The sequence below is a fragment of the Theropithecus gelada genome, chromosome 9, assembly GCF_003255815.1.
Source record: "Theropithecus gelada isolate Dixy chromosome 9, Tgel_1.0, whole genome shotgun sequence".
In the NCBI taxonomy this organism is placed as follows: Eukaryota; Metazoa; Chordata; class Mammalia; order Primates; family Cercopithecidae; genus Theropithecus; species Theropithecus gelada.
Window position 1 is genome coordinate 65,222,035 of NC_037677.1, and position 24,688 is coordinate 65,246,722.

Genomic DNA, 24,688 nt, shown 5'->3' on the forward strand with positions numbered 1-24,688 from the left:
ATATTAAGTAGTCTCTGACTAGATAACTCAAAATGCCCTTGACTTTCATAATTCCTGTAGAACAGTGGCTAATCAGACACTTTCTTTTTTTTTTTTTTTGAGACAGAGTCTTGCTCCGTCGCCAGGCTGGAGTGCAGTGGCACAGTCTCAGCTCACTACAACCTCCACCTCCTGGGTTCAAGTGATTCTCCTGCCTCAGCCTCCTGAGTAGCTGGGATTACAGGAGCCCACCACCACGCCCAGTTGTATTTGTAGTAGAGATGGGGTTTCACCATGTTGGCCAGGATGGTCTCGATCTCTTGACCTCGTGATCCACCTGCCTTGGCCTCCCAAAGTGTTAGGATTACAGGCGTGAGCCACCGCGCCCGGCCTAAACCAGACACTTTTGTGTGGACTTACCGTGGAGAATCTATTCCACTATCTCCTGCCATGCTGTGATTTTCTGTCCCTTCCAAGTGACTGTGTTCATATTGGATATCCTGAGTAAAGACTGGCATATGTGAAGTGTTGAAAAGTTGGAACTTTTGTGGGAAATGTTTTCTCATTTCCTGATTCTGAGGACTCTGACTCCAGCTAGCTGGCTTCTTTCCTGTGTCACCAATAGAGTCTTGTATGACTTCAGCTTCGAAACTGGCTTTTCTTGCACTACAGTAATCAAAGATTCTTTCATCAGCAGGTGCTGAGGCCTGTACACATTTAGCAACACTGGGTTCTTCTTCGTAGTTAAAACCAAACCGGGCCCCTGAATTTAGGCCACAACTTTCAGCAGAAAGGTTAGGTTTTTGGCTTTCACCTGGGGTAGCATGCAGCCCAGTGGGTTTGCAGCATTCGTTTCTTTTAAGCACCTGAGGCTCAACCCTCTCCATTGTGCTGTTGTACTTGGTCAGAGATCTCTCAATTATTTTTTGTTTTCCTAAATGATTTCCCTGGCTTCCACCTGTGAAAGAATACTGAATGTGGCCAGGCAGCATTTGACATAAGTCATCATTCTCAGAAATGTCATCCTCCTCTAGATATAATGAACTACAGGCACCATCATCATCTTCCACTTCATTCTGATACAAGGCCTGGTCATCATTAGAAAGCCGTTCATTTTCTAGGCTCATAGTTTCTGCATCCTGGACAAATCCTTTTCTCAAAACTTCTTCTGAGTCTCTGTCTTGTCTTTCAGGTTGTCTTAAAGTGTTCACGCCAACTGGGTAATCCAAAAGGCCAAGATTTTGAAACTGGTGTATTGTGTTATCCACTAATCTACAAGCAGAGGGTGTTCGGTCTAAAAAGGAGGCACCTCGTGATGGCAGGCTATGCGGAGTCTCTTTGATCTCCCCTAATTTGTCAAAGTGGGAATGACTTTTCCTCAAGACTTCCGGAATTACCTCATTTTCTCCACCATACACATCATATCTCAACATGGTATCCAAAAAGGGACAGCATTTACTGTCATTTTGCAACATACTATGTTGAGGGTGATTGAAAAGGTGACCTCTGAAGTCATCATTGATGGATTTGACAGTAGGGTCATTTATGTAAATGGATTCTGATTCCATTTTATCATTAGGTTGTTCAGTGTATGGCTCTTTGGCTTCACCATCAAAGATTCTTGAGGAATCCAAGGACCTAGGCCTTTGGAAAGGCTTTTCCTTTGGTCCAGTCTGGCTGGGTTTCAGATCACTGGTCTTCTGAATTTTGTGTCCTTTGGATATTGTGCTTCCTCGGTGAGACAAACCCTGGAAAGGATTACTGATTCGCTTTTTGTAAATCAAATGGGAACCTAGCACTGTTGTCATCTCACCAAGTGGTTTCTGACCTACCATTTCATTTGGGCTTTTAATTCTGGGGATAGGCTGTGTAGCAGGGAGCTTGGGGTGTTTCTCCAGTCTAATGCTTCCTGGCTGAAGCTCACTTCCCTGATTCCTGGCTTTGTGTCTATCCCTGCGAGAATGGCCCTGCCCTCGAGGTTTTGCAGACAGACTCTGCCTCTTCTTAACCCCCTCTTTTGAAGGATATTTATGCCCAATTGTCAGCACGTCAGTGGAAGTGCCCTGGCTATTATATTTATTTTGTTCTTCGTATTTTTGCATTAGGACGGTGTGTTTGATTAAATTGTCAACAGTCAAAATGGGGTTAATTCGTTTGATTATCTCATGTTCAACATCTCGAGGGATATTGTCCAAGTCATCTTCATCTCGGACAGGCCATTCTTCAGGTGGGAACTGAGCAGAGAAACTGCTGTGTTCTGTTTTGGGCTTCTCCTTTCTAGATATGCTGCGCCATAAGACACTAAAACCAAACTTCTTGCCTTTTTCTTTATCTCTTGTATATGGTAAAGGTTTGGTGCTCTCACAAATGTGGTGCTCCGCAGACACTGAAACTGCCCCATTCTGTACCCAAGGTACAGATTCCCCAAGACCTCTGTGACTCTTCCTAGTCACTTCTGTAGCAACTGGTAGTTCCTGAACATTCTGAGTGTGCATGTCCCGGAAACACTGGCAAGACTGACAGTGGGATATGGGGGCAGCATTCTCTTGGGCTGACTCTGCACAGCTCTCCATGCTCACCAGATACGTCATGGAAGCTGTCATCAGGCGACTTTCATCTGATGGCAGCACTCTCTTATTTTCCTGGGTGGTTGTATTTGTAATGAAGTAAGTCTGAGGAGTAACTATGAAGTATCCTTCTCCAGTGTGATAAATCTTCCTTTCTTTAATCAGCGTTCCCAGAGTGGTATAGAGAATATCTTCAGATGGAATTCCAATGCCTAAAACAGACAAACATTTTACAGACAGATTTTGAATAAGAAAAATTTTAATGAGTGAAATCAGTAACTCTGAAATGACTAAATATTGGTTTGATAAACCCAGAGGTGATTGTAACATGATTAATACATGTGATTAAAATGCCAGGGATGGGTGTGATGGCTCATGCCTATAATCCCAGAGCTTTGGGAGGTCAAGGCAGGAGGATCTCTTGAGCCCAGGAGTTCAAGACCAGGCTAGGCAACATAGCAAGACTTCGTCTCTACAAAAAAATTGTTAAACATTAGCTAGGTATGGAAGGATCATTTAAGCCCAGGAGTTCAAGGCTGCAGTGAGCTATGATTGTGCCACTGTACTCCAGCCTGGGCAACAAACCAAGACCCTGTCTCCAAAAAAAAAAAAAAAAAAAAAAGCCAAAGAAGTATAAATAATATTTATAACTTAAATAATAAGAATAGGCCAGGCATGGTGGCTCACGCCTATAATGGCTCAGCACTTTGGGAGGCTGAGGCAGGCAGATCACTTGAACTCAGGAGTTCAAGACCAGGCTGGGCAACATGGTGAAATCATGTCTCTACTAGAAATACAAAAATTAGCAGGGCATGGTGGTGGGTGTCTGTAGTACCAGATGCTCTGGAGGCTGAGGTGGGAAGATTGCTTGAGCCCTTGGAGGCAGAGGTTGCAATGAGCCGTAATTGCACCATTGCACTCCAACCTGGGCAACAGAGTGAGACCCTGTCTCAAAAATAAAAATTAAAATAACAGGAAAATAATTTAGCCCACACAAAGTCATATGGGTAGGTTAATGAGTAAATAGACGAAAGAAAATCTGAATTAACTCAAATAAAAACCCATTATAAATTTAAACTGTGACTGATGAAAGCATTCTTTTATTTAGTAGCTAGGATTACAGGCACCTGCCACTGTGCCTAATTTTTTTTTTTTTTTTTTTTTTTTTTTTTTTTTTTTTTTAGTTTTTAGTAGAGATGGGGTTTCACCATATTGGCCAGGATGCTTTCAATCTCTTGACCTTGTGATCCTCCCACCTCAGCCTCCCAAAGTGCTGGGATTACAGACGTGAGCCACCATGCCCGGCCCGGATGCCATTCTTGAAAAGGGAGAAAATAAATAAAAGAATGAGTGGCGCGCACCTGTGGTCCCAGCTACTTGGCAGGCTGAGGCAGGTGGATTGCTTCAACCCACGAGTTTGAGGCTGCAGTGATCTAAGAAGGTGCCTCTGCACTCTAACCTAGGCAACAGAGTGAGGCCTTGTCTCAAAATAAATAAAATAAATAAAGAATGAGACATGTCAATATATGTTAGTATGGAAAGATCTCCAAGATATGTTTTTAATAAGGGAAACATGTTGAGGGAATGTATAGAATGATCCAATTTATGCCAGGCACGGTGGCTCATGCCTGTAAACCCAACACTTTGGGAGGCTGAGGCGGGTGGATCATGAGGTCAGGGGTTCGAGAACTGCCTAACCAACATGGTGAAACCCCGTCTCTATTAAAAATACAAAAATTAGCCAGGCGTGGTGGCGGGAGCCTGTAGTTGCAGCTACTGAGGAGGCTGAGGCAGGAGAATCGCTTGAACCTGGGGAGGCGGAGGTTGCAGTGAGCCGAGATCGTGCCACTGCACTCCAGCCTGGGCAACAGAGCAAGACTCTGTCTCAAAAAAAAAAAAAAAGATCCAATTTATGTTATGAAAAATTTGTTATATTATCATACATATATTATATATAAGAAATGATAATAGCAGTTATCTCTGGGAAGTGAAAATGAAAAAATGGGAGACAGGGGAAATAAACTTTTCTTTCTCATTTTGCACTCTTTTCCACAGAGCGTGATTTATTTATTTATTGCCATAAGCATTTATTTTTGGAGAAGTTTATCTGAAAAGTAAAAGAAATACCCTTATTAAATTTGTTGATGCAGGACTTCTTATGGCAGGGTTTTTTTTGGTTTGTTTTTGTTTTTGTTTTTGAGACGGAGTCTCGCTGTGTCGCCCAGGCTGGGGTGCAGTGGCACGATCTTGGCTCATTGCAAGCTCCGCCTCCTGGGTTCACATCATTCTCCTGCCTCAGCCTCCGAGTAGCTGGGACTACAGGCGCCCGCCACCTCGCCCGGCTAGTTTTTTGTATTTTTAGTAGAGACGGGGTTTCACCATGTTAGTCAGGGATGGTCTCGATCTCCTGACCTCGTGATCCACCCGCCTCGGCCTCCCAAAGTGCTGGGATTACAGGCTTGAGCCACCGCGCCCAGCCGGCAGGGTTTTGATATAAAGTTCTACAGAAGAGGGGAAAAAAAGGATATCACCCAGTTTACTTAGATGTGTTTAAGACTAATTATAAATAGAAACCAAATACATACAGTGAAGTACAAATACAGAAAAACCTATTACTCTACCTGGGTAATGTTTCATCAAATGCTCCAAAAGTGATTCTTGTGTTACACCAATCTGAGCTGTATTCATATCAGATATAGCACAGCAAAGAACTTCACCCAAAGGTACAAACTGAGATTGAGTTATTGGATTCATTTGCACTGGAAAGACATCACCTAAATTGGAGATTTAAAAAAAGGGGGGGTGATAAATTTGATATAGTATAAAATATTTGGAATTAGTGAAACAAAAATAAAGACTAATAGATGGAATTGCAATTCTTTCATCAGTCTTCACTCAGAATCTGTTAACGTGACATGTACAATGATAAAAACTATGCAAAAAAAAGATTTACCTTATGGTCTCTACTTTTAAGAAATGTATATTAACTGTCTCTACAAGTAAGAGATGGCAAGATTCCATTAGAAAGGCTCAAAGTATTATCAGAATTCAGGAGGTCATGTAATACTTATATACCAGTAGTTTACAATCTTTCAACATATTTTTTCATATTAGCTATCTTTAGGCAGACACAGGATTATTTCTTTGCTTAAAATATATAAAGTTCGGCCGGACGCAGTGGCTCATGCCTAGCATCCCAGCCACTTTGGGAGGCCGAGGCAGGTGGATCACGAGGTCAGGAGATCGAGACCATCCTGGCTAACACGGTGAGACCCCGTCTCTCCTAAAAATACAAAAAATTACCGGGCGTGGTGGCGGGCGCCTGTAGTCCCAGCCACTCAGGAGGCTGAGGCAGGAGAATGGCATGAACCCAGGAGGCGGAGCTTGCAGTGAGCAGAGATCATGCCACTGCACCCCAGCCTGGGCGACAGAGTGAGACTTTGTCTCAAAAAAATAAATAAATAGGCCGGGCGCGGTGGCTCAAGCCTGTAATCCCAGCACTTTGGGAGGCCGAGACGGGCGGATCACGAGGTCAGGAGATCAAGACCATCCGGGCTAACACGGTGAAACCCCGTCTCTACTAAAAATACAAAAAATTAGCCGGGCGTGGTGGCGGGCGCCTGTAGTCCCAGCTACTTGGGAGGCTGAGGCAGGAGAATGGCGTAAACCCGGGAGGCGGAGCTTGCAGTGAGCTGAGATCCGGCCACTGTACTCCAGCCTGGGTGACAGAGCGAGACTCCGTCTCAAAAAAAAAAATAAATAAATAAATAAAAATAAATAAATAAATAAATAAATAAATATAAGTTATAGAAAACTCAAGTAATGGTCCCAAGTCTAAAAGCAATAAAGTGACAGAAATAGGCCTTCTGACTCATGATCCAGTATTTTCACCATTCCACATTTTCTTGATTGGGATGATCCTGCCATTACTCAGGTCAAGTACTGGATTCTGCTGGACATCCATGGAAACCCCTCAATCAATTGGAAGTGAAAGACTTAGACTCAGGAAAGAGATTTAGGAATCAACTAATAGAGATGAGATCTGAAGCTACAGTGGAATAAATTATTTAACAGGAGAATAAAGAAAAGCACCAAGAAACACCTAAGAAACAATCTACATTTAAGACACAGTAGGGACCAGGCCTGTAACCCCAGCACTTTGGGAGGCTGAGGTGGGTGGATCACCCGAGGTCAGGAGTTCAAGACCAGTCTGGCCAACATGGTGAAAACCCATCTCTACTAAAAATATAAAAATTAGCCGGGCGTGATGGTAGGCGCCTGTAATCCCAGCTACTCAGGAGGCTGAGGCAGGAGAATCACTTAAACCCAGGAGGCAGAGGTTGCAGTGAGCCGAGATGGTACCACTGCACTCCAGCCTAGGTGACAGAGTGAGACTCCATCTCAAAACAAAAACAAAAACAAAAAACACAGTAGGAATTAGGAACCCACAAAAGAGCACATACCTCTTGGCACATACCAAGAGTATAAGAAAAAAGGGCTTCAAAATAAATAGTGGTCAACAGTATCAAATGCTTAGAAGGAAATCCAAAGGGTTGAAGAAGGAGAAAAGCCATTGGATTTCTTGTTTGGAAGGTGCCACTGGTGACTTTTAAGAAAACAATTTCAGCGTGGCCACAGTGGCTCACACTTGTAATCCCAACACTTTAGAGAGATCACTTGAGGCTAGGAATTTGAGATCAGTCTGAGCAACATAGCAAAATCCAATCTCTACAAAGATAAAATTTTTTTAAATTAGCCAGGATGGTGGTGTACCTGTCCTAGCTGCTAGGGGCTTAAGGTGAGGGGATTACTTGAGCCCAGGAGTTAGAGACTGAAATGAGCTATGACTACACCATTGCACTGCTGCCTAGGTGAGAGTGAGACCCTGTCTCTAGGAAAACAAAACAAACAAAAAACAACAACAACAACCAAAAAAAAAAAAAAAAAAAAAAAAAAACCAGAAAAAGAAAGAAAAAAAACTATTTCAGTAGAAAAGAAGACAGAAATTAAAGTTCCAATTGAAGGAAAGGAAGTTGGTGAGAAAAATGTAAAGTTAATGGGTATTCCTTGTAGAGCAGCATTTCTCAACTTTGACACTTTTGACATTTGGGTTGAGATATATAGGATGACCAATGGTCCCAGTAGGCCCAGGACTGAGGTGTTTCCTGGAACACAGGACATTCAGTGCTATAAGCCTATAGCCTGGAAAGTTTCCGGCAAACTGGGATAGGTTGCCACACCAGCCAGGTAATTTTGCGGTGGGAGGCTGCCCTGTGCAATGTAGGATATTTAATAGCATTATGGCCTCTACCCACTAGATGCCAGTAGCATTTCCCACAGTTGCAGCAACGAAAAATGTCTCCAGACACCTCCAAATATCCTCTCGATGGCTAAGTCATCCCAGTTGGAAACCGCTGCTCTAGACCATTTGTATGTGAAATCTGATGGCAAATAAGGAGAAATAATAGATCATAAACCAGAAAGGAGTAGGATCCAGTGAATATGACTGGATGTGTGTATGCTGTGGTTTTCTTAAAATAAGGTCTGTGTCCCTTTGGATGCAAAAAGGAAGGGGTTAGTGGAGATAGTGGACATTATTCTGGGAGAGGGGAGATCAGTAAGATAGCAAGATCCCAAAGAAGGGGAAAAGGAAAGTGTATCAAGGGCATAGGTAGAGAAGCTAGCTTACAAATGAGGAAGATGCTACTCTATCTGAGACTTGAGAAGATAATAGAGGGTGGCAGAAGACCAGAAATATATTGAGGCAGAAAAGGAAAAAAAATATTAGCAGAGCAAAGTCATCGGACTTCTGTCAAGTTAGAAAGAAAACAGAAATGAGAGGAGGGAAAAATGGGAATGAGAGGATGGTGGGTGGAAAGGGGGTTTGAGGAGGAGCTATTCTCAAAGTACTACGAAATAAAAAATGAGTAAGAAGATTGTGAAGGAGCCCTGAGTTTCCAGGTGATTTATGCATAGTTTTTGGCAGAGGGGTGTCATTTTGTAATGGAAAAGGATGAGAGCTGGGGGAGGCAAGCCCATGCCTCTAAAACTTTAATGTCCATATGAGGATCACCAGGAGATCTTGCTAATGTGCACATTCTGATTCAGAGCCCCTGATCCTGCACTTCTAACAACCTCCCAGTGATATTCACACTCTTTGGATTGGTAGAGGGTTAGGGTGTTAATGACAGCAATGTTAAAGTTGTTAACCATTTAACAAACATGATCCTGGGGCTTGAATGGGGAGTCAAGTATAGCCAGAAGGAAGCTAAAGAATTAAGAAAACTTGATTATGCTCTGCGGTTAAACTCTCCCAGTGAGAGTAGAGAAAGCAATACATTGTACTGGTTGTTGAGGGGGGAAGGAAGGTAATGGACTGGCCAGGTATGAAGGGTTGAAGCCCAGAGCTGGTAAGTGGCCAATATTGTATTCTTATTGTATCTGCATGAAGATAAAGGACTTCAACAAGGAAATCATAAGCAATTTGCTGTTATATTTTCCATTGTTCCCTTGTTTACTTAAGCTTCTCTATCTGGCCTTGGAAGGTCACATCACAAGGTAGAATTGCGTCTGCTTCTGCAGCCTGGGAAGGATGTCCTCTAGGTGTGGCTGTGGCTATCTCATTGGGTGATTCTCAGAGGCCTATACCACTCTGAAAAACGAAGATGAATGGCTAATCAATTAACTAGCATTTCAAAGAGTGGCGATAGATGATGCCCTGAAAATCTGTCCAAGCGGGGCATTAATTTACCTAAAACTCAAAATCCTCCTTGAAACTCAACTTCTGAACTGAGGGTAACAAGCCTCTATCCTCACTCCCTCTTTTTCTTTCTTTTTTCCTTCCTCATCTGAGTTTTACTTCCTTCACTTTCATCTCCCCACTCAACTAGACAAAATGTGAAATTAAAGGATAATTTTATTTTATTTTATTTTATTTTTTTGTTTTGTTTTGTTTTGTTTTGTTTGAGACGGAGTCTCGCTCTGTCGCCCAGGCTGGAGTGCAGTGGCCGGATCTCTGCTCACTGCAAGCTCCGCCTCCCGGGTTTACGCCATTCTCCTGCCTCAGCCTCCCGAGTAGCTGGGACTACAGGCGCCCGCCACCGGCTAGTTTTTTGTATTTTTTAGTAGAGACGGGGTTTCACCGTGTTAGCCAGGATGGTCTTGATCTCCTGACTTCGTGATCCGCCCGTCTCGGCCTCCCAAAGTGCTGGGATTACAGGCTTGAGCCACCGCGCCCGGCCTAAAGTACAATTTTAAATATTTTTATGCTTCTTTGATATAACTGTATGTGCTTAGTTACAATAAGTGGCTTTAAACTTTTATATCTCTCTTCCTTACCTCCCTAAAAATATCTTTTCCTGTGATCTTGAATTGATTACCCATCCCCACTGCACGCTGGAACTCAGAAAGTAATACTCCATAATGAAGTCTCAGAAGCAAGAGGTTTTTTCTGGCTTTTTCCTATCCTCCTATCTTGTTTCTAAGGCCAGCCATAGAAACAAGAATCCTTCTTCCCCAAGGCAGGTCATAGAAACCAGAACCCCCTTTCTCCAAAGCCAGTCGTAAAACCGAGAGGATTAGAGGCCCTTAATTTTAAAAGAGGGGGGAAAACTTTCCCTTCCTTGAAAGACAACAGCTAGACATAGAGGGCAAAGCCTGAGGCTTTCCTCAGCCACATAATACCTGTTTGAACCTCACCTCACCTTTCCTTAAAACCAGTCACTGTGAACTTAGAGATGGGGTGGGGGAGAACACTGAGAGAGAAAATCAGCATGTCGTCTGGTGCCCCTGCTGTGCCTGCCTGCATGCGGCTGCCCATTTCTGTGCACTGGGAAAAACAGTAGTGCCGTCTCCACTATGCCTTTGGGCTAGAACTGAAGCAGCCCATTTTCTAGTTCAATCCTTAGGTCTGTTTCCTCTTGTCACAGGAAAACTCATAGTCAAAATAGATTTTCATGAGGCTGGGACAGAGATGCATAGGGATTCCTGTATATTTGTTTACAACCTCCTGTGAATCTATAATTACTTCAAAATAAGAGCAAAAACTTGATTTTTCAGAAAGCACTACTTTTAATTACCAAGGAGAAATGTATGAAACAACTTTTTTCTTACATTTTTCAAACCCCATCTTTTTAAAAGAACCCTAACACTGTTTGCCGAATCCAAAGATATTCTTAAAAAATTTATTCATAATTCCTACTATGATGTGGGGATGGGTATTTTAAAAGATGAACAACTAGGAAGACGAATTGCCTTTTTTCCCCCTTTAAAATTAATACAACTAAATGTAAACTTCACTTTAGAGGACATTGTTAATTGCTATTTGCCTCTGCTGTGGAGCTCCTCTAGACAAAGCCTAGAGAAAGTTTCTCAGTACATTTCCTTCACAGCCGTTGCTAAGATACATCCTTCAGGTGCACAAATCATCGAGTCCCCTTTGTGCAGGAAAGCAGAGTGCACCCTGACACGGGAACATTTATGACAGACATGGGGATCATTTTCAACCTTCAGCCATGGTCTGTTTCAGTGACTTTTGCACTCCTTTGCTTTTTGGAATGCATAGCTCTTAGTTTTTCACCAAAAATTAACTTTCTATGCAGAAGATCCCACTTATAGATGTAACCAGATTCCACAATAAGAGAAGTCCAGCCCTCTGGGTCTGTCCCAAACTATGAGGGAGTAAACTGAAGAGCACTCTTCAGTCTAGGCCAGCTGTGGACCTTTGACCCTTGAGCTGAGCAGGGCTCAGAAGGCTAAGGAGAGACTTTGAGCCAGAGCATAAACAGTTGACAACAGCATTCTCTGTTTACACATTCTTGTACTCTTTGGTGCCTCAGAAATGAAAAAAGTGTTTAGGCTGAAAGACTGGTTTCACAAAAAATAACAACAAAGTAGAACCATAAAGATGAGGTTATTTGTGCCTGCTACACACTTTCTGAAAAGGAGTTTTGTTGTTAATTTACTGATTCCTTGCTGTACTACTAAAGGATTTAGTTGCTTTATAAAATATTTTTGTTGGCCAGGCATGATGGCTCATGCCTGTAATCCCAGCACTTTGGAAGGCCGAGGCGGGTGGATCACTTGAGGTCGGGAGTTTGAGACTAGCCTGACCAACATGGAGAAACCTCGTCTCTACTAAAAATACAAAATTAGGTGGGCGTGGTGGCACATGCCTGTAATCCCAGCTACTCAGGAGGCTTAGGCAGGAGAATCACTTGAACCCGAAAGGGGGAGGTTGCGGTGAGCCGAGATCACGCCACTGCACTCCAGCCTGGGCAACAAGAGTAAAACTCCATTTCAAAAAAAAAAAAAAGAATTTTTTTTTTAATTCTGGTAAAGACCAGAAAGCAACCCCCACTCCCCACCTCCAAAAAAAAAAAAAAAAAAGTCAAAGTAATGATGAAAGCAAAGTACGAGGAGTTTAAAAAGTTATTCTTTTACAAGTCCACTTGTTTGGGGAAAAAAAGTGCAAAGCAAATTAAATGTAGTATGTGGATGCGCAATTCACAAATGAAAATACTGAGCTCTTCACTATCAAAAGCTTTTCATCCAGTGAAGTCCAGAGCAGGCCCTTGTAGCAGAAAATGTTAGAATTAGCCTCCTGTGGGATGGACGTGGATTCATATAACTCCAGGCAATCAGTCTCTGCTCCCTGGTGCCTAATGACAGTGGCCTAGAAAGCCCCTGGCCAGTAGGAGCAGGCCCCTGGGAAAGTGTGACTTGCTCTTGGAGTTGGTGACAATAGCTCAACAATATTGTTCCAATGCAACCCAAGTCCTCATCAAAGTTCTGAGGAAAAACAGGTGGTTTCTTTATGTAAGGACACAAAGGCCCCTTCCATAAGCCTCAAGGAGAAGGCCTCTAGAATACCCTATCCTGGTTGTTTTCTATCAGAAAAACAAGGGGCTCAAAGAGCCACTTCCTCGCCAATTCAGGAAGTGGGAATACTCATACCCCAATGTAGAATATCAAGAGGTGCACCCATGACAAATAGAAACATGTCAAGATTGCCTTCCAGCCAGACCCAGCAGCGTAGCTGTAGTGGAGCCAATGAACCCTCCCAAGAACTATGGTGCTGGAAAAATCTTCAACCAGGGGCCTGTGGACTCCTAAAATCTTCCAGTTATAGATGATCACTGGGAAGCATTAATAAAATGAAAATAAGCCTATACTTTGCACTCTTTTTTTTTTTTTTTTTTTTTTGAGACGGAGTCTCACGCTGTGTCACCCAGGCTGGAGTGCAGTGGCACGATCTCGGCTCACTGCAAGCTCCGCCTCCCAGGTTCAGGCCATTCTCCTGCCTCAGCCTCCGAGTAGCTGGGACTACAGGCGCCCGCCACCACGCCCGGCTAGTTTTTTGTATTTTTAGTAGAGACGGGGTTTCACCATGTTAGCCAGGATGGTCTCGATCTCCTGACCTCGTGATCCGCCCGCCTCGGCCTCCCAAAGTGCTGGGATTACAGGCTTGAGCCACCGCGCCCGGCCACTTTGCACTCTTTAAGACGGAGAGCTGGCGTCAGCACATGGGCCTACCCAGTGAAGTGATTTTCCCCCAGGTTGGGGGGTGTGAGGATCACAAGCCGAGGAATGTGGACCTTGACAAGACCTGCGCCCTGAGAGAAGGTCTGATACAGGGCAACAATGCCAGGCTTCAAACATCACATTCACCCCACATCTTGAAGGTAATTAAAAATTAGTTGAAGGTGAGGTTTGGTATCATAAGCATTTTAGTGGAAACCCAGCCAGACACAAAGAAAGCCTGTGACCCTGGGTCACCAAGTGACTAAAAAATCCATTTCCTGGCCAATTCAGGAGGTGTGAATACACAATGAGAATCATTACAAAATCATTACAATCTGCCTGGCCCAATTCTGTGTTTGCCTTGTCCACTGAGAACACCCTTGAAGTGTTAACTGAACTGGAGTCCACTCGCCCGGCACAGTAAATCCAGGTATCTACATCAAGGCTTTTTATAGTTATAGAAGAGAAGGCATTTATTTGTAGGGTGCCAAGAGGAGGAGGACCAGGCAGCTATTGTTTAAATCTTGACCTCCCAATGTCTTGTAAGCAAAGGTTTTTATTTTTATTTTTTGTTAATTAATTAATTAATTACTTTTTGAGACAGAGTCTCGCTCTGTCACCCAGGCTGGAGTGCAGTGGCACTATTTCAGCTCACTGTACCCTCTGCCTCCGGGTTCACACCATTCTCCTGCCTCAGCCTCCCGAGTAGCTGGGACTACAGGCACCCACCACAACGCTCGGCTAATTTTTTTGTATTTTTAGTAGAGACGGGGTTTCACTGTGTTAGCCAGGATGGTCTCGATCTCCTGACCTCATGATCTGCCGGCCTCAGCCTCCCAAAGTGCTGGGATTACAGGTGTGAGCCACCATGCCCGGCCTAAGCAAGGGTTTTTAAAGGCAGGGGTAAATTTTAGGAGAGTAGAAGTTACAGGCAAAATTATAAATTAATATATGGAGGTTATATATTGGTTTTGGCTTAAAAGGGAAGGATATCTTGAAGGGGCTTACAGATCGTAGGTACATTTAAAGATTTTCTAGTTTAATTGGTTAAGGAAGAGAAGCTTTGTTTAAAAATTTGGGGTCAGTAAAGAAAAATGTTAACTGGCTCAGGGGTATGACTCCCTCCAAGTCCATTAGAAAGAAACTTAGAACAAAGAACGCAGGTCAGAGTTTAGTACTTAATTTTTTCTTATCTCAGGTTTATGTGCCAGTGAATCTGTTGGGTGAGGGTCTTCAGTGGAGGGGTCCAAGTTTCTGAAAGACAACTCAGGCACATATGTTAAGATGTTATCTTTAGTTTTTATAGGGAAACCAAACACCTCTGGATTCTAACTTTTTTGGCTATTGTTTTAGGCTATTGCCTTTTTAGTAAGTTACTTACTTTTTAGTACTAGATAGCAAAAGAAAAAAGACAAGATGGTATCTTTTCCATAGTGGATTTAAGAAAAAAAAAAGGATCTAGCTAGCTATCTGGAATTTTTCTTAAACTCAGGATTTAAAAAAAAAAAAAAAGGCCAGGCACGGTGGCTCACGCCTGTAATCTCAGCACTTTGGGAGGCCAAGGCGGGCAGATCACCAGGTCAGGAGATCGAGAGCATCCTGGCTAAAAGGTGAAACCCGTCTCTACTAAAAATACAAAAAAATTAGCCGGGCATGGTGGCGGGCGCCTGTAGTCCCAGCGACTCGGGAGGCTAAGGCAGGAGAATGGCATGAACCCGGGAGGCGGAGCTTGCAGTGAGCAGAGATCGCACCACTGCACTCCAGCCTGGGCGACAGAGCGAGACTCATCTCAAAACAAACAAACAAACAATCCTCTTGTTTGGGCACAGGCCCCTAAAAAGAGGGTCCTTGCTCCGTCTCAGAAATAAAAGCATCCTTATCAAATCTGAATGTGGCGGGGCACGGTGGCTTATGCCTGCAACCCCAACATTTTGGCAGGCGAGGCTGGAGAATTGCTTGAGCCTAGGAGTTCAAGGCTGCAGTGATCTATGATGACAGCACTGCACTGAAGCCTGGGTGACAGAGCAAGACCCTATCTCTAAAAAAGAAAAAAAAAAAAGTGTTTATTTTGGTATCTGGGCACTCCAGTAAAACCGCAGGGACAAAATTAAAGTTTTAATAAAAACTGTACTGTTAAGGGGGAAAAAATTAACAATTACGCTTATTTTACATTAATCTTATGCTTTTAAAAGACCAAAACCAATTCCAAGAGGGTCTGCTCTTGGAATTTAAATTCTAACATTTTAAATCGGGATGCTTGAATCTGATTTTAAGGCCCATGAGAGACTGTGCTACTAATCTGTAAGACAGAGGAAAGATTTTCTTTCAAAATTCAAAAAGCAGTCACATCCTAACATTTTCGTGTCATAATAAAACATGAATTTTTCATAGAATTAAATTCTAGAAAAAAATGAATTCAAGACTGGGCGTGGTGGCTCATGGCTGTAATCCCAACACTTTGGGAGGCCAAGGTGGGCGAATCACTTGAGGTCAGGAGTTTGAGACCAGCCTGGCCAACATGGTGAAACCTCGTCTCTACTAAAAATTACAAAAATTAGCTGGGCGTGGTGGTGGGTGCCTGTGATCCCAGCTGCACTGGAGGCTGAGGCAGGAGAATCACTTGAACCTGGGAGGTGGAGGTTGCAGTGAGCTGAGACTGTGCCATTGCACTACAGCCTGGGTGACAAAAGCGAAACTCCGTCTCAAAAAAAAAAAAAAAAAAAAAAAAAAAAAACTAATCCTAATATTATTTATTTTATATTTAGAAGACGAGTTTTTCTCTACTATAAGAACATTTAGTCCCTATACAAGTGTGCTTATGGACTCAGCTAGGCAGTCTGCCAGAAATTCATGCATTATTGACCTTCAAGTGGTTTAACGGAGCCGCTGTAACTCAACTAATTACCCAGCCACATGAAATCTGAGACCATCTTTTTGGGCGCCTGTATTGAATCACACTGTGGGAAAGGTATCTTCTATGCACATTAGGGATGACAACAGAGCACAAATAAAACAGCCTGCAGGTACACTCAAGTTTAATTTTAAAAAAGGATGTTTTGTTCAAAGTAATCCAAGAAGCTTCTGTGATTTTAAACTGCTCTTTTATCCAGTATGGAATTTCCACCAAATGTTTTTTAACATTAAAATTAATCCTGAACTTTGAAAAATTGAAGCATTTTGTAACAACATGCCCCTCATTAAAGATAAGATGCTGTGCAAATCTTTGATGGCTTTAAACAATTAGATCTATTGTGTTACAACTTCAAATAGGTTCAGAAAATCAAATGAAATGGAAACAAAAACAAGAAAGGTTCCAGGCCAGTAAACCAAGCCCCTCTCCATGTCTCCCTTTTATTTTAGTAAAGTAAAAGAATGCAAACACTTTCCTCCACATTTAGAAACAAAAGAGTACCAAGACAGAAGCTGGCTGCAGATAATCGGGTTATCTGCCATGGAAGCTGGAATTCTTTCTCAAGCATGGTGATGTTTATTTTTGACTTCTAGACAAATGGCTCCCTTCTGGGAAATACCCTCTGCTGGAAAGCTAAAGGCTTCCCTTGGGAGGATGAGCTGTTCAACAGCAGGAGTCCTTAGTAACTATGTCTTCTTTACTTATCACACTTCAACCTGTCAGAATTTAGTTAGTGGCCTCCTTTTCAAGTGATATATTCACTAATATTGACCATCAGTTGAGTCTCAGAAAGCCTGGAACAGATCCCACAATTTGGTTGTCAGATTGTCAGATAGCACACTGATACACCAAGAAGACAGGTGGCCCCACCCAGGGGTGCCCTTTGAGCTTCTAGCTCCCTTCCCCCATGGCCACCACCCTCACTGCGGATAGAGATACAAGGAGCCTCAGTCAGGAATGACCGACTCAAATCAGCTGAATGACTCAAACCAGCTGGCTTTTGAACAATACTAAAACAAATCCACATTTGGCCCAAAACTCTTAGGTTCTGAGGTACCCTTTCCTACCCTCTTTCCCTTCAAGGCCTCCACCCTGGATATGTTCATGACTTTATTCAGTCGTATTAGTTTTCAATGGCTGTCAAAATCAATTACAGCAAACTTAGTGGCTTAAAACAACACAAATTTATTATCTCACAGTCTAAGGTCAGCAGTTCTGGGTGTCAGAGCCAAAACCAAAGCACTGGCCAGCCTAGGCTTTATCAGGAGACTGAGGATAGAATGTTTTCACTCTCATTTAGGTTTTTGGCAGAATTCAGTTCCTTATGGTTGTAGGACTGAGGACGGCAGTCAGTATTTCCTCCATGACTGTCAGATGGGAGCCTCTCTCAGTCATCTCTATTTCCTATCATGTTGCCCCCTTCATCTTCAAACACAGAATTAAACCTGCCCACACTTTCTCTGATGTGCACTTCCATTGCACTGCTTCTGTTTCTTGCCAGAGAAAATTTATCTTAAAAGTGCTTTTAAGAGTACCCGTGTGGGGCCGGGCGCAGTGGCTCAAGCCTGTAATCCCAGCACTTTGGGAGGCCGAGACGGGCGGATCACGAGTTCAGGAGATCGAGACCATCCTGGCTAACACGGTGAAACCCCGTCTCTACTAAAATACAAAAAAATTAGCCGGGCGAGGTGGCAGGCGCCTGTAGTCCCAGCTACTCGGGAGGCTGAGGCAGGAGAATGGCATGAACCCGGGAGGCGGGGCTTGCAGTGAGCTGAGATCCGGCCACTGCACTCCAGCCTGGGCAACAGAGCCAGACTCCGTCTCAAAAAAAAAAAAAAAGAGTACCCGTGTGGGCCGCGCGCGGTGGCTCAAGCTTGTAATCCCAGCACTTTGGGAGGCCAAGACGGGCAGATCACGAGGTCAGGAGATCGAGACCATCCTGGCTAACACAGTGAAACTCCATCTCTACCAAAAAATACAAAAAACTAGCCAGGCGCGGTGGTGGGCACCTGTAGTCCCAGCTACTTGGGAGGCTGAGGCAGGAGAATGGTGTAAACCCAGGAGGTGGAGCTTGCAGTGATCCGAGATCGGACCGCTGCACTCCAGCCTGGGTGACACAGCAAGACTCCATCTCAAAAAAAAAAAAACAAAAACAGAGTACCTGTGATTAGACAGGGTCCACCTAGATAATCTAGAATAATCTCCCTAATTTAATGTCCATAACCTAATTATACCTGAAAAGTCTCTTTCACCACATAAGGTAACATATTCACAGGTTCCAGGTATTAGGATGTGGGCATCTTTGGTGAACCATTCTACCTACCACACCAGTTACAAGGGTTGGGGGCAAGGAATAGCTATACAAATAGCAAGAGAGGCACAGGTTGTAAACTGCTGTAGTACCTATATGTCCCTAAAAATGGCCATGCAGGAGAACATCGTTTTTTTGACCTCCAGGAAACCTGGAATAGATTATGGTGCCTCTTCCCGAGATTCTGGAGGCCACAAAGGCAGTGACAGTGATTAACAGGTCTAGTCATGGTGATTAACAGAAAATACCACTGTACAAAACAGGGGTAAAAAGTCCAGCATTTAACAAGTTTAGGAAGTTAGGAGAGAGAGAAAAAAATAAATGAAAATTTAAAAGTCCAGCACAAAGGTGATTGTTTGAATAAAAAATTCAAGTTTCCCTAGATTTTTTTTAAAGCTGTCCTTTCTATTTTCATGATCCTCACATTACAAACAAGTCCTATACTGAGGGCCAAGCAATCTGATCAGGGTATTGGGGTTCTAATCCGGATTCTGCTATGTGGCCCTGAGTAAGTCGCCTCTCTTCTCTGGGTCTCAGTTCCCTTGCCCATACACGGGGGACTGAACTAGATCAGTCGTTCACAAAAAGGGTTCTATGGAACATTCATTCCATGAAATGCTCTCTACAAGAAAAAGGGTCCCTAGGCCAAATGTTTGAGAAATGTTGCTTGGAGCCACAGTGGTACTGTGAAAGGCCTGTAACAAACAACTACCTAGTTTATTTAACCCAATGTTCCCTGATCATATTTGATAACAAACTCCTTTTTCCTAAGTACTGTACTACTCTTCAGCTAAGTACTGTACCTTCAGTTGTTACTTCCCTCCATTCAGATTGGCCTCTCCCTGAATAGTCGGTACCTCCCCACATCCTGTCCCTTTGTCCCTGTCTCCTCCACCTACAGCACTCTTCCTCATACCTCGGTGTTTCAAAATCCTCCCTGTCATTTAAGACTAACTCAAATACTGAGTGACTCTATCATGAATAGTTTTCTGATCCCATCAGCTGGAAATATATTCTTCTTCTTCATATGTACTGTTTAATAAACATTTAATGAGTGGCTACCATTGTTTAGCATCAGGCACTGAGAGTACATTGATATTATAACAGCACAGTCTCTCAATCATTCCTTATGCAGCATATATTTATTATCTACTATATACCAGTTACAAAAGTTACAAGAGCAAACAGGATACAGTCCTTGCACTCAATGGGCTTTGACTGTCATGGAAGAGCAGCTGTTGGTTAAGGCAATCTTAACCTAGCATGAGACTGTAATTGGTAGGACAAGGACTCAGTATTCCTGGGTCCCAGCCTGAATGCTATTCCCAGAAGTCTGTGGCTGCCTGGGCCAGGACCACCATGAGGAAGAAGAGCCAGACTGTTCCTTGTGGGGCCTTGGGCCACTAAGGCAGCACGGGATAAATAAAGGAACAGTGGAATTGGTCAGGTACACCTGGGCTCACATTCTCTACCTCCGCTTACTGTCAGTGTACCCTCTTTGAGTATTAATTAGTGACCTCAACTCTTCAAGATGAATAATAGTATCTGGCTACAAGGTTACTGTGGGAAAACAATCTGAAAATACCTGGAATAGATTTGATATGTGTCAGTTCTTCTACTGATATCAGCACTTTTTTTCTTCCCAAATTAACGATATTAACTTGATCAGACCCTGTTCTATGTCATTACCAGTACTTCAGGTTTCTCCTGTAGGGCACCAGGTAGGCACATGGATGGATTTCTTAGCCAATTCTGACTTTTCTTTTTTTGAGATGGAGTTTCGCTCTTGTTGCCCAGGCTGGAGTGCAAACTGCCTCCTGGGTTCAGGAGATTCTCCTGCCTCAGCCTCCTGAGTAGCTGGGATTATGCTAGAACAGGCTCCAAGACTGACCATAAACAAGATCTCTGCAGCACTGTGACATGCTCATGATGGCTATAATGCTCATGTTGGAGGTTGCTGGTTTACCGGAATGAGGGCAAGGAACACCTGGCCCACCCAGGGTGGAAAACCGCTCAAGGCGTTCCTAAACCACAAACAATGGCATGAGCAATTAAGGACATGTTCCTGCTGCAGATAACTAGCCAGAGCCTGTCCCTTTGTGCTTGTGAAGAATACTTTCAGTTAATCTATAAACTGCAGAAATGATGTTTATCTCGGGCTTACTGTCAATAACTAAGTGGGTCAAACTCTGTTCCAGGCTCTTGGCTCTGAAGGCTGTTAGCCCCGCCCCCCATCCCACTTTGCACTCTATTTCTGTGTCTGTGTCTTTATTCCTCTAGCACTGCTGGGTTGGGGTCTCCACCACCGAGCTGGTCTCGGCAAGCAGCACCCAAATGCGGGGCTCAAACCCCGGTTGAAGGGTTGCCGAAGGGATGGTTGGAGAACATGGAACTATGCTGGAAGACACCCTAGTACTCTTAAGCAATCCCCGTGGTGAATAAAAAGGGGAGCTTGGAAGCATCAGGGTAACAATTAGACAAGGGTCGAGCAGGCACAAGGCTTCTTTGAGTCTGCTTCAGCAGCTCCTCAGAAAAGGAGTGAAGGTTAGCACTAGCCACTTTATGCAGTTTTTTAGTGCGGTAGAGAAATATTGCCCTGGTTTCCCAACTGAGGAACTATGGATGTAGAGGTCTGGGGGAAGGTAGGTGGCGCACTCAAAAAGGCATATAAGGATAGTGCTGAGGATATTCCTATAACTGTCCGGTCAGTGTGGGCTCTGATTCGCTCCACCTTGGAACCTTTTCACACTGACAATGAGGAGGAAGGAGATGAAGAAGCAGGGGAGTGTGATAACGTTGCCAAAGAGATAAAAGATCTGTCAACCACTTAAAGAGACCCAAGAAGGGGAAGCTTGTCCCTGCCCCTTGGCACCCCCTCAATACCTTGAAGATAGAGAATGGCCTGACCCTCCGGATCTTTCTTTTCCGGAGGACACTGGGCAAAAAGTAGTCGCCCCAGTGACTGTTCTAGCAGCGCCCCAAGCAACCATCCTCAGTTCTATTCAGACAGGAATTCAGCAAGCTAGAAGAGAGGATGATTTAGAGGCTTGGCAGTTCCCTGTTAGGATACATCCCCCAGATCAACAGGCGAATGTTATGGCTACATTTGAGCCTTCTCCTTTTAAATTACTCAAAGAGTTTAAACAGGCTATCAATCAGTATGAACCAGGTCTATGCCTGAAGTGTAAAAAAAGAAAGCATTGGGCCGGGTGCCTGTGACTCACGCCTGTAAGCCCAGCACTTTGGGAGGCCGAGGTGGGCGGATCATGAGGTGAGGAGATCAAGGCCATCCTGGCTAACATGGTGAAACCCATCTATACTAAAAATACAAAAAAAATTAGCCGGGCATGGTGGCGGGCGCCTGTAGTCCCAGCTATTCGGGAGGCTGAGGCAGGAGAATGGCGTGAACCCGGGAGGCAGAGCTTGCAGTGAGCCAAGATCCCGCAGCTGCACTCCAGCCTGGGCGACAGAGCAAGACTCCACTTCCAAAAAAAGAGGAAAAGTGTCATTCTAAATTTGATAAAGACGGAAACCTGATTTCGTGAAACGCCATGAGGGGCCGTCCTGGGACCCGTTCTAAACCGGGGCATTCCCGGCTCAGGCCACTCCCTCACCCCTATACAATGCTTGTGCCCCGCCATAGCCGGTAAAGCGGCAGTAGACAGTGTAGCACCAGGGCTGTGAGTCTCCTGCCTGGAGAGCCGCCACATAAAGTACCAACAGGAGTCTGCGGACCCCTGCCAGCAGGAACGATAGGACTACTTCTGGGAAGATCTAGTTTAAATTTAAAAGGAGTGCAGGTTCATACAGGAATAATTGACTTGGGTTGTAATGGGGAAATTCAGATCATTATATCCACCTCCCTTCCTTGGAAGGCAGAACCGGGAGAGCATATAGCACAGCTTCTGATTTTACTGTATGTGGGACTAGGAAAAAGTGAAACTAAAAGAACAAGGGGATTTTGCAGTACAAATAAACAAAGGAAAGCTGCCTACCAGGTAAATCAAATTACTGATAAACGTCCTACCTGTGAAATAACTATTCAGGGAAAGAAATGTAAAGGTTTGGTAGATACAGGAGCGGATATTTCAGTCATTTCTCTACAGCACTGGCCGTCCGCATGGCTAATTCAACCCACTCAATTTAACATAGTTGGAGTTGGTAAAGCCCCTGAAGTATATCAAAGTAGTGAAATTTTGCATTGTGAAGGGTCCAATGGACAACCTGGGACTATTCAACCAATTATAACTTCTGAACCTCTAAATTTATGGGGGAGACATTTATTACAACAATGGGGAACACAAGTTTTAATTCCTGAGCAATTATACAGCCCTCAAAGTCAATATATGATGCACGAAATGGGGTATGTCCCTGCTATGGGACTAGGAAAAAATTTGCAAAGTTTGAAGGAACTGCTTCAAGCAGAAAGACAAAGTTTTCATCAAGGCTTAGGATACCATTTTTGATGGCGGCCATTGTTAAGCCTCCAGAACCTATCCCATTAAAATGGCTGACAGACACGCCAATATGGATAGAATAGTGGCCGCTGAGTAAAGAGAAACTAGAGGTTTTAAATGAATTAATCAAAGAACAGCTTCAAAAGGGACAATGCTCTCCCCTTGGAATTCCCCAGTTTTCATAATTAAGAAAAAATCAGGTAAATGGAGAATGTTAACTGACTTAAGGACCATTAATTCAGTTATACAACCTATGGGGCATTACAGCCAGGACTGCCTTCTCCTGCTACAATTCCAAAAAATTGGCCTTTTTTTTGTTTGTTTTTTTTTGTTTTGAGGCGGAGTCTCACTCTATCACCCAGGCTGGAGTGCAGTGGCACAATCTCGGCTCACTGCAAGCTCCACCGGCCAGGTTCATGTCATTCTCCTGCCTCAGCCTCCCGAGTAGCTGGGATTACAGGCGCCCGCCACCACGACCAGCTAATTTTTTGTGTTTTTAGTAGAGATGGGGTTTCACCGTGTTAGCCAGGATGGTCTCGATCTCCTGACCTCGTGATCCGCCCGTCTCGGCCTCCCAAAGTGCTGGGGTTACAGGCGTGAACCACTGCGCCCGGCCAAAAACTGGCCTTTAATAGTCATAGATTTAAGACTGTTTCTTTACTATCCCCTAAGCTGATCAGGACTGTGAATGGTTTGCATTTACGATTCCTGTGGTAAACAACCTGCAGCCTACTAAGCATTTTCATTGGAAAGTGTTGCTACAAGGCATGTTAAACAGTCCAACAATTTGCCAGATGTGTGTAGGGCAAGCAATTGAACCTACTCATAAAAGATTTTCACAGTGTTACATTATTCATTATATGGATGATATTCTTTGTGCTGCCCCAACTCAGGAAATATTACTCCAATGTTATGATCACTTGCAAAATTTGGTTTCTTGTGCCGGTTTAATTATAGCTCCTGGCAAAATTCAGACTACTACTCCTTACTCCTACTTAAGGACCTTAGTAAATGACACTACAATAGTGCCACAAAAAGTAACCATACGTAAGGATCAATTAAAAACACTGAATGACTTTCAAAAATTACTAGGGGACATTAATTGGATACAGCCTACTCTAGGCATTCCTACTTATGCCATGAGTAATCTGTTTTCCATCCTTAGAGGAGATCCCAGTCTCACAAGTCCTCAGCAATTAACAAAAGAAGCTGAGGCAGGGCTGCAGCTAATCGAAAAGCAAGTCCATAAGGCCCAAATAAATAGAAGAGATCCAGAGAAGACTCTAGATTTGCTAATTTTTCCAACTCATCATTCACCTACTAGGGTTATTGTCCAAGAGCAAGATCTTGTAGAGTGGGTTTTCCTTCCACGTACTGATTCACGAACTTCGACTTCTTATTTGGATCAAATCACTACTATGATAGGAAATGGGAGAACTCTGATTGTTAAATTACATGGATATGATCCTGGAAAAATTACTGTCCCTCTCACGAAGGCAGAAATAAAGCATGCTTTTATAAATAGTCTTACTTGGCAAACCCATTTAGCTGACTTTGTGGGTATGCTAGATAACCATTTTCGTAACACAAAACTGCTTCGATTTTTTAAATTAACTAACTGGATTCTCCCTAAAATAACTAAATTCAAACCAATTGAAGGTGCTGAGAATGTCTTCACTGATAGGTCTAGTAATGGTAAAGCCTCTTATTCTGGATCAAAAGGTGAAGTTTTTCAGACGCCCTACACTTCAGCTCAAAAAGCAGAGCTTATAGCTGCAATTGAGGTATTGACTGCTTTTAATATGCCTATTAAAGTGATTTCTGATTTTTCATATGTGGTTCATTCTATACAGTTAGTTGAAAATGCTCAGCTACGATTCCACACAGATGAGCAACTGGTGACTTTATCTACCCAACTGCAAACAGCAGTTAGGAGTAAAAT

General features: G+C 43.5%; 1 protein-coding gene across 4 annotated transcripts in view; it reads right to left on the reverse strand.

Moving 5' to 3' along the window:
• Positions 1 to 24,688, reverse strand: part of STOX1 (storkhead box 1) — a 69,490-nt gene that overhangs the window by 7,401 nt on the left and 37,401 nt on the right. For 2 of the 4 annotated variants that reach the window (XM_025395923.1, XM_025395921.1), the window contains exons 2-3: positions 5,168 to 5,320; positions 400 to 2,758 (exon numbers count right to left, since the gene is read on the reverse strand). In XM_025395923.1, coding sequence (XP_025251708.1) covers positions 400 to 2,758; positions 5,168 to 5,320 — 2,512 coding nt within the window. The remainder of the gene's footprint in view (positions 1 to 399; positions 2,759 to 5,167; positions 5,321 to 24,688) is intronic. The other 2 variants (XM_025395924.1, XM_025395925.1) reach the window with 2 other exon arrangements.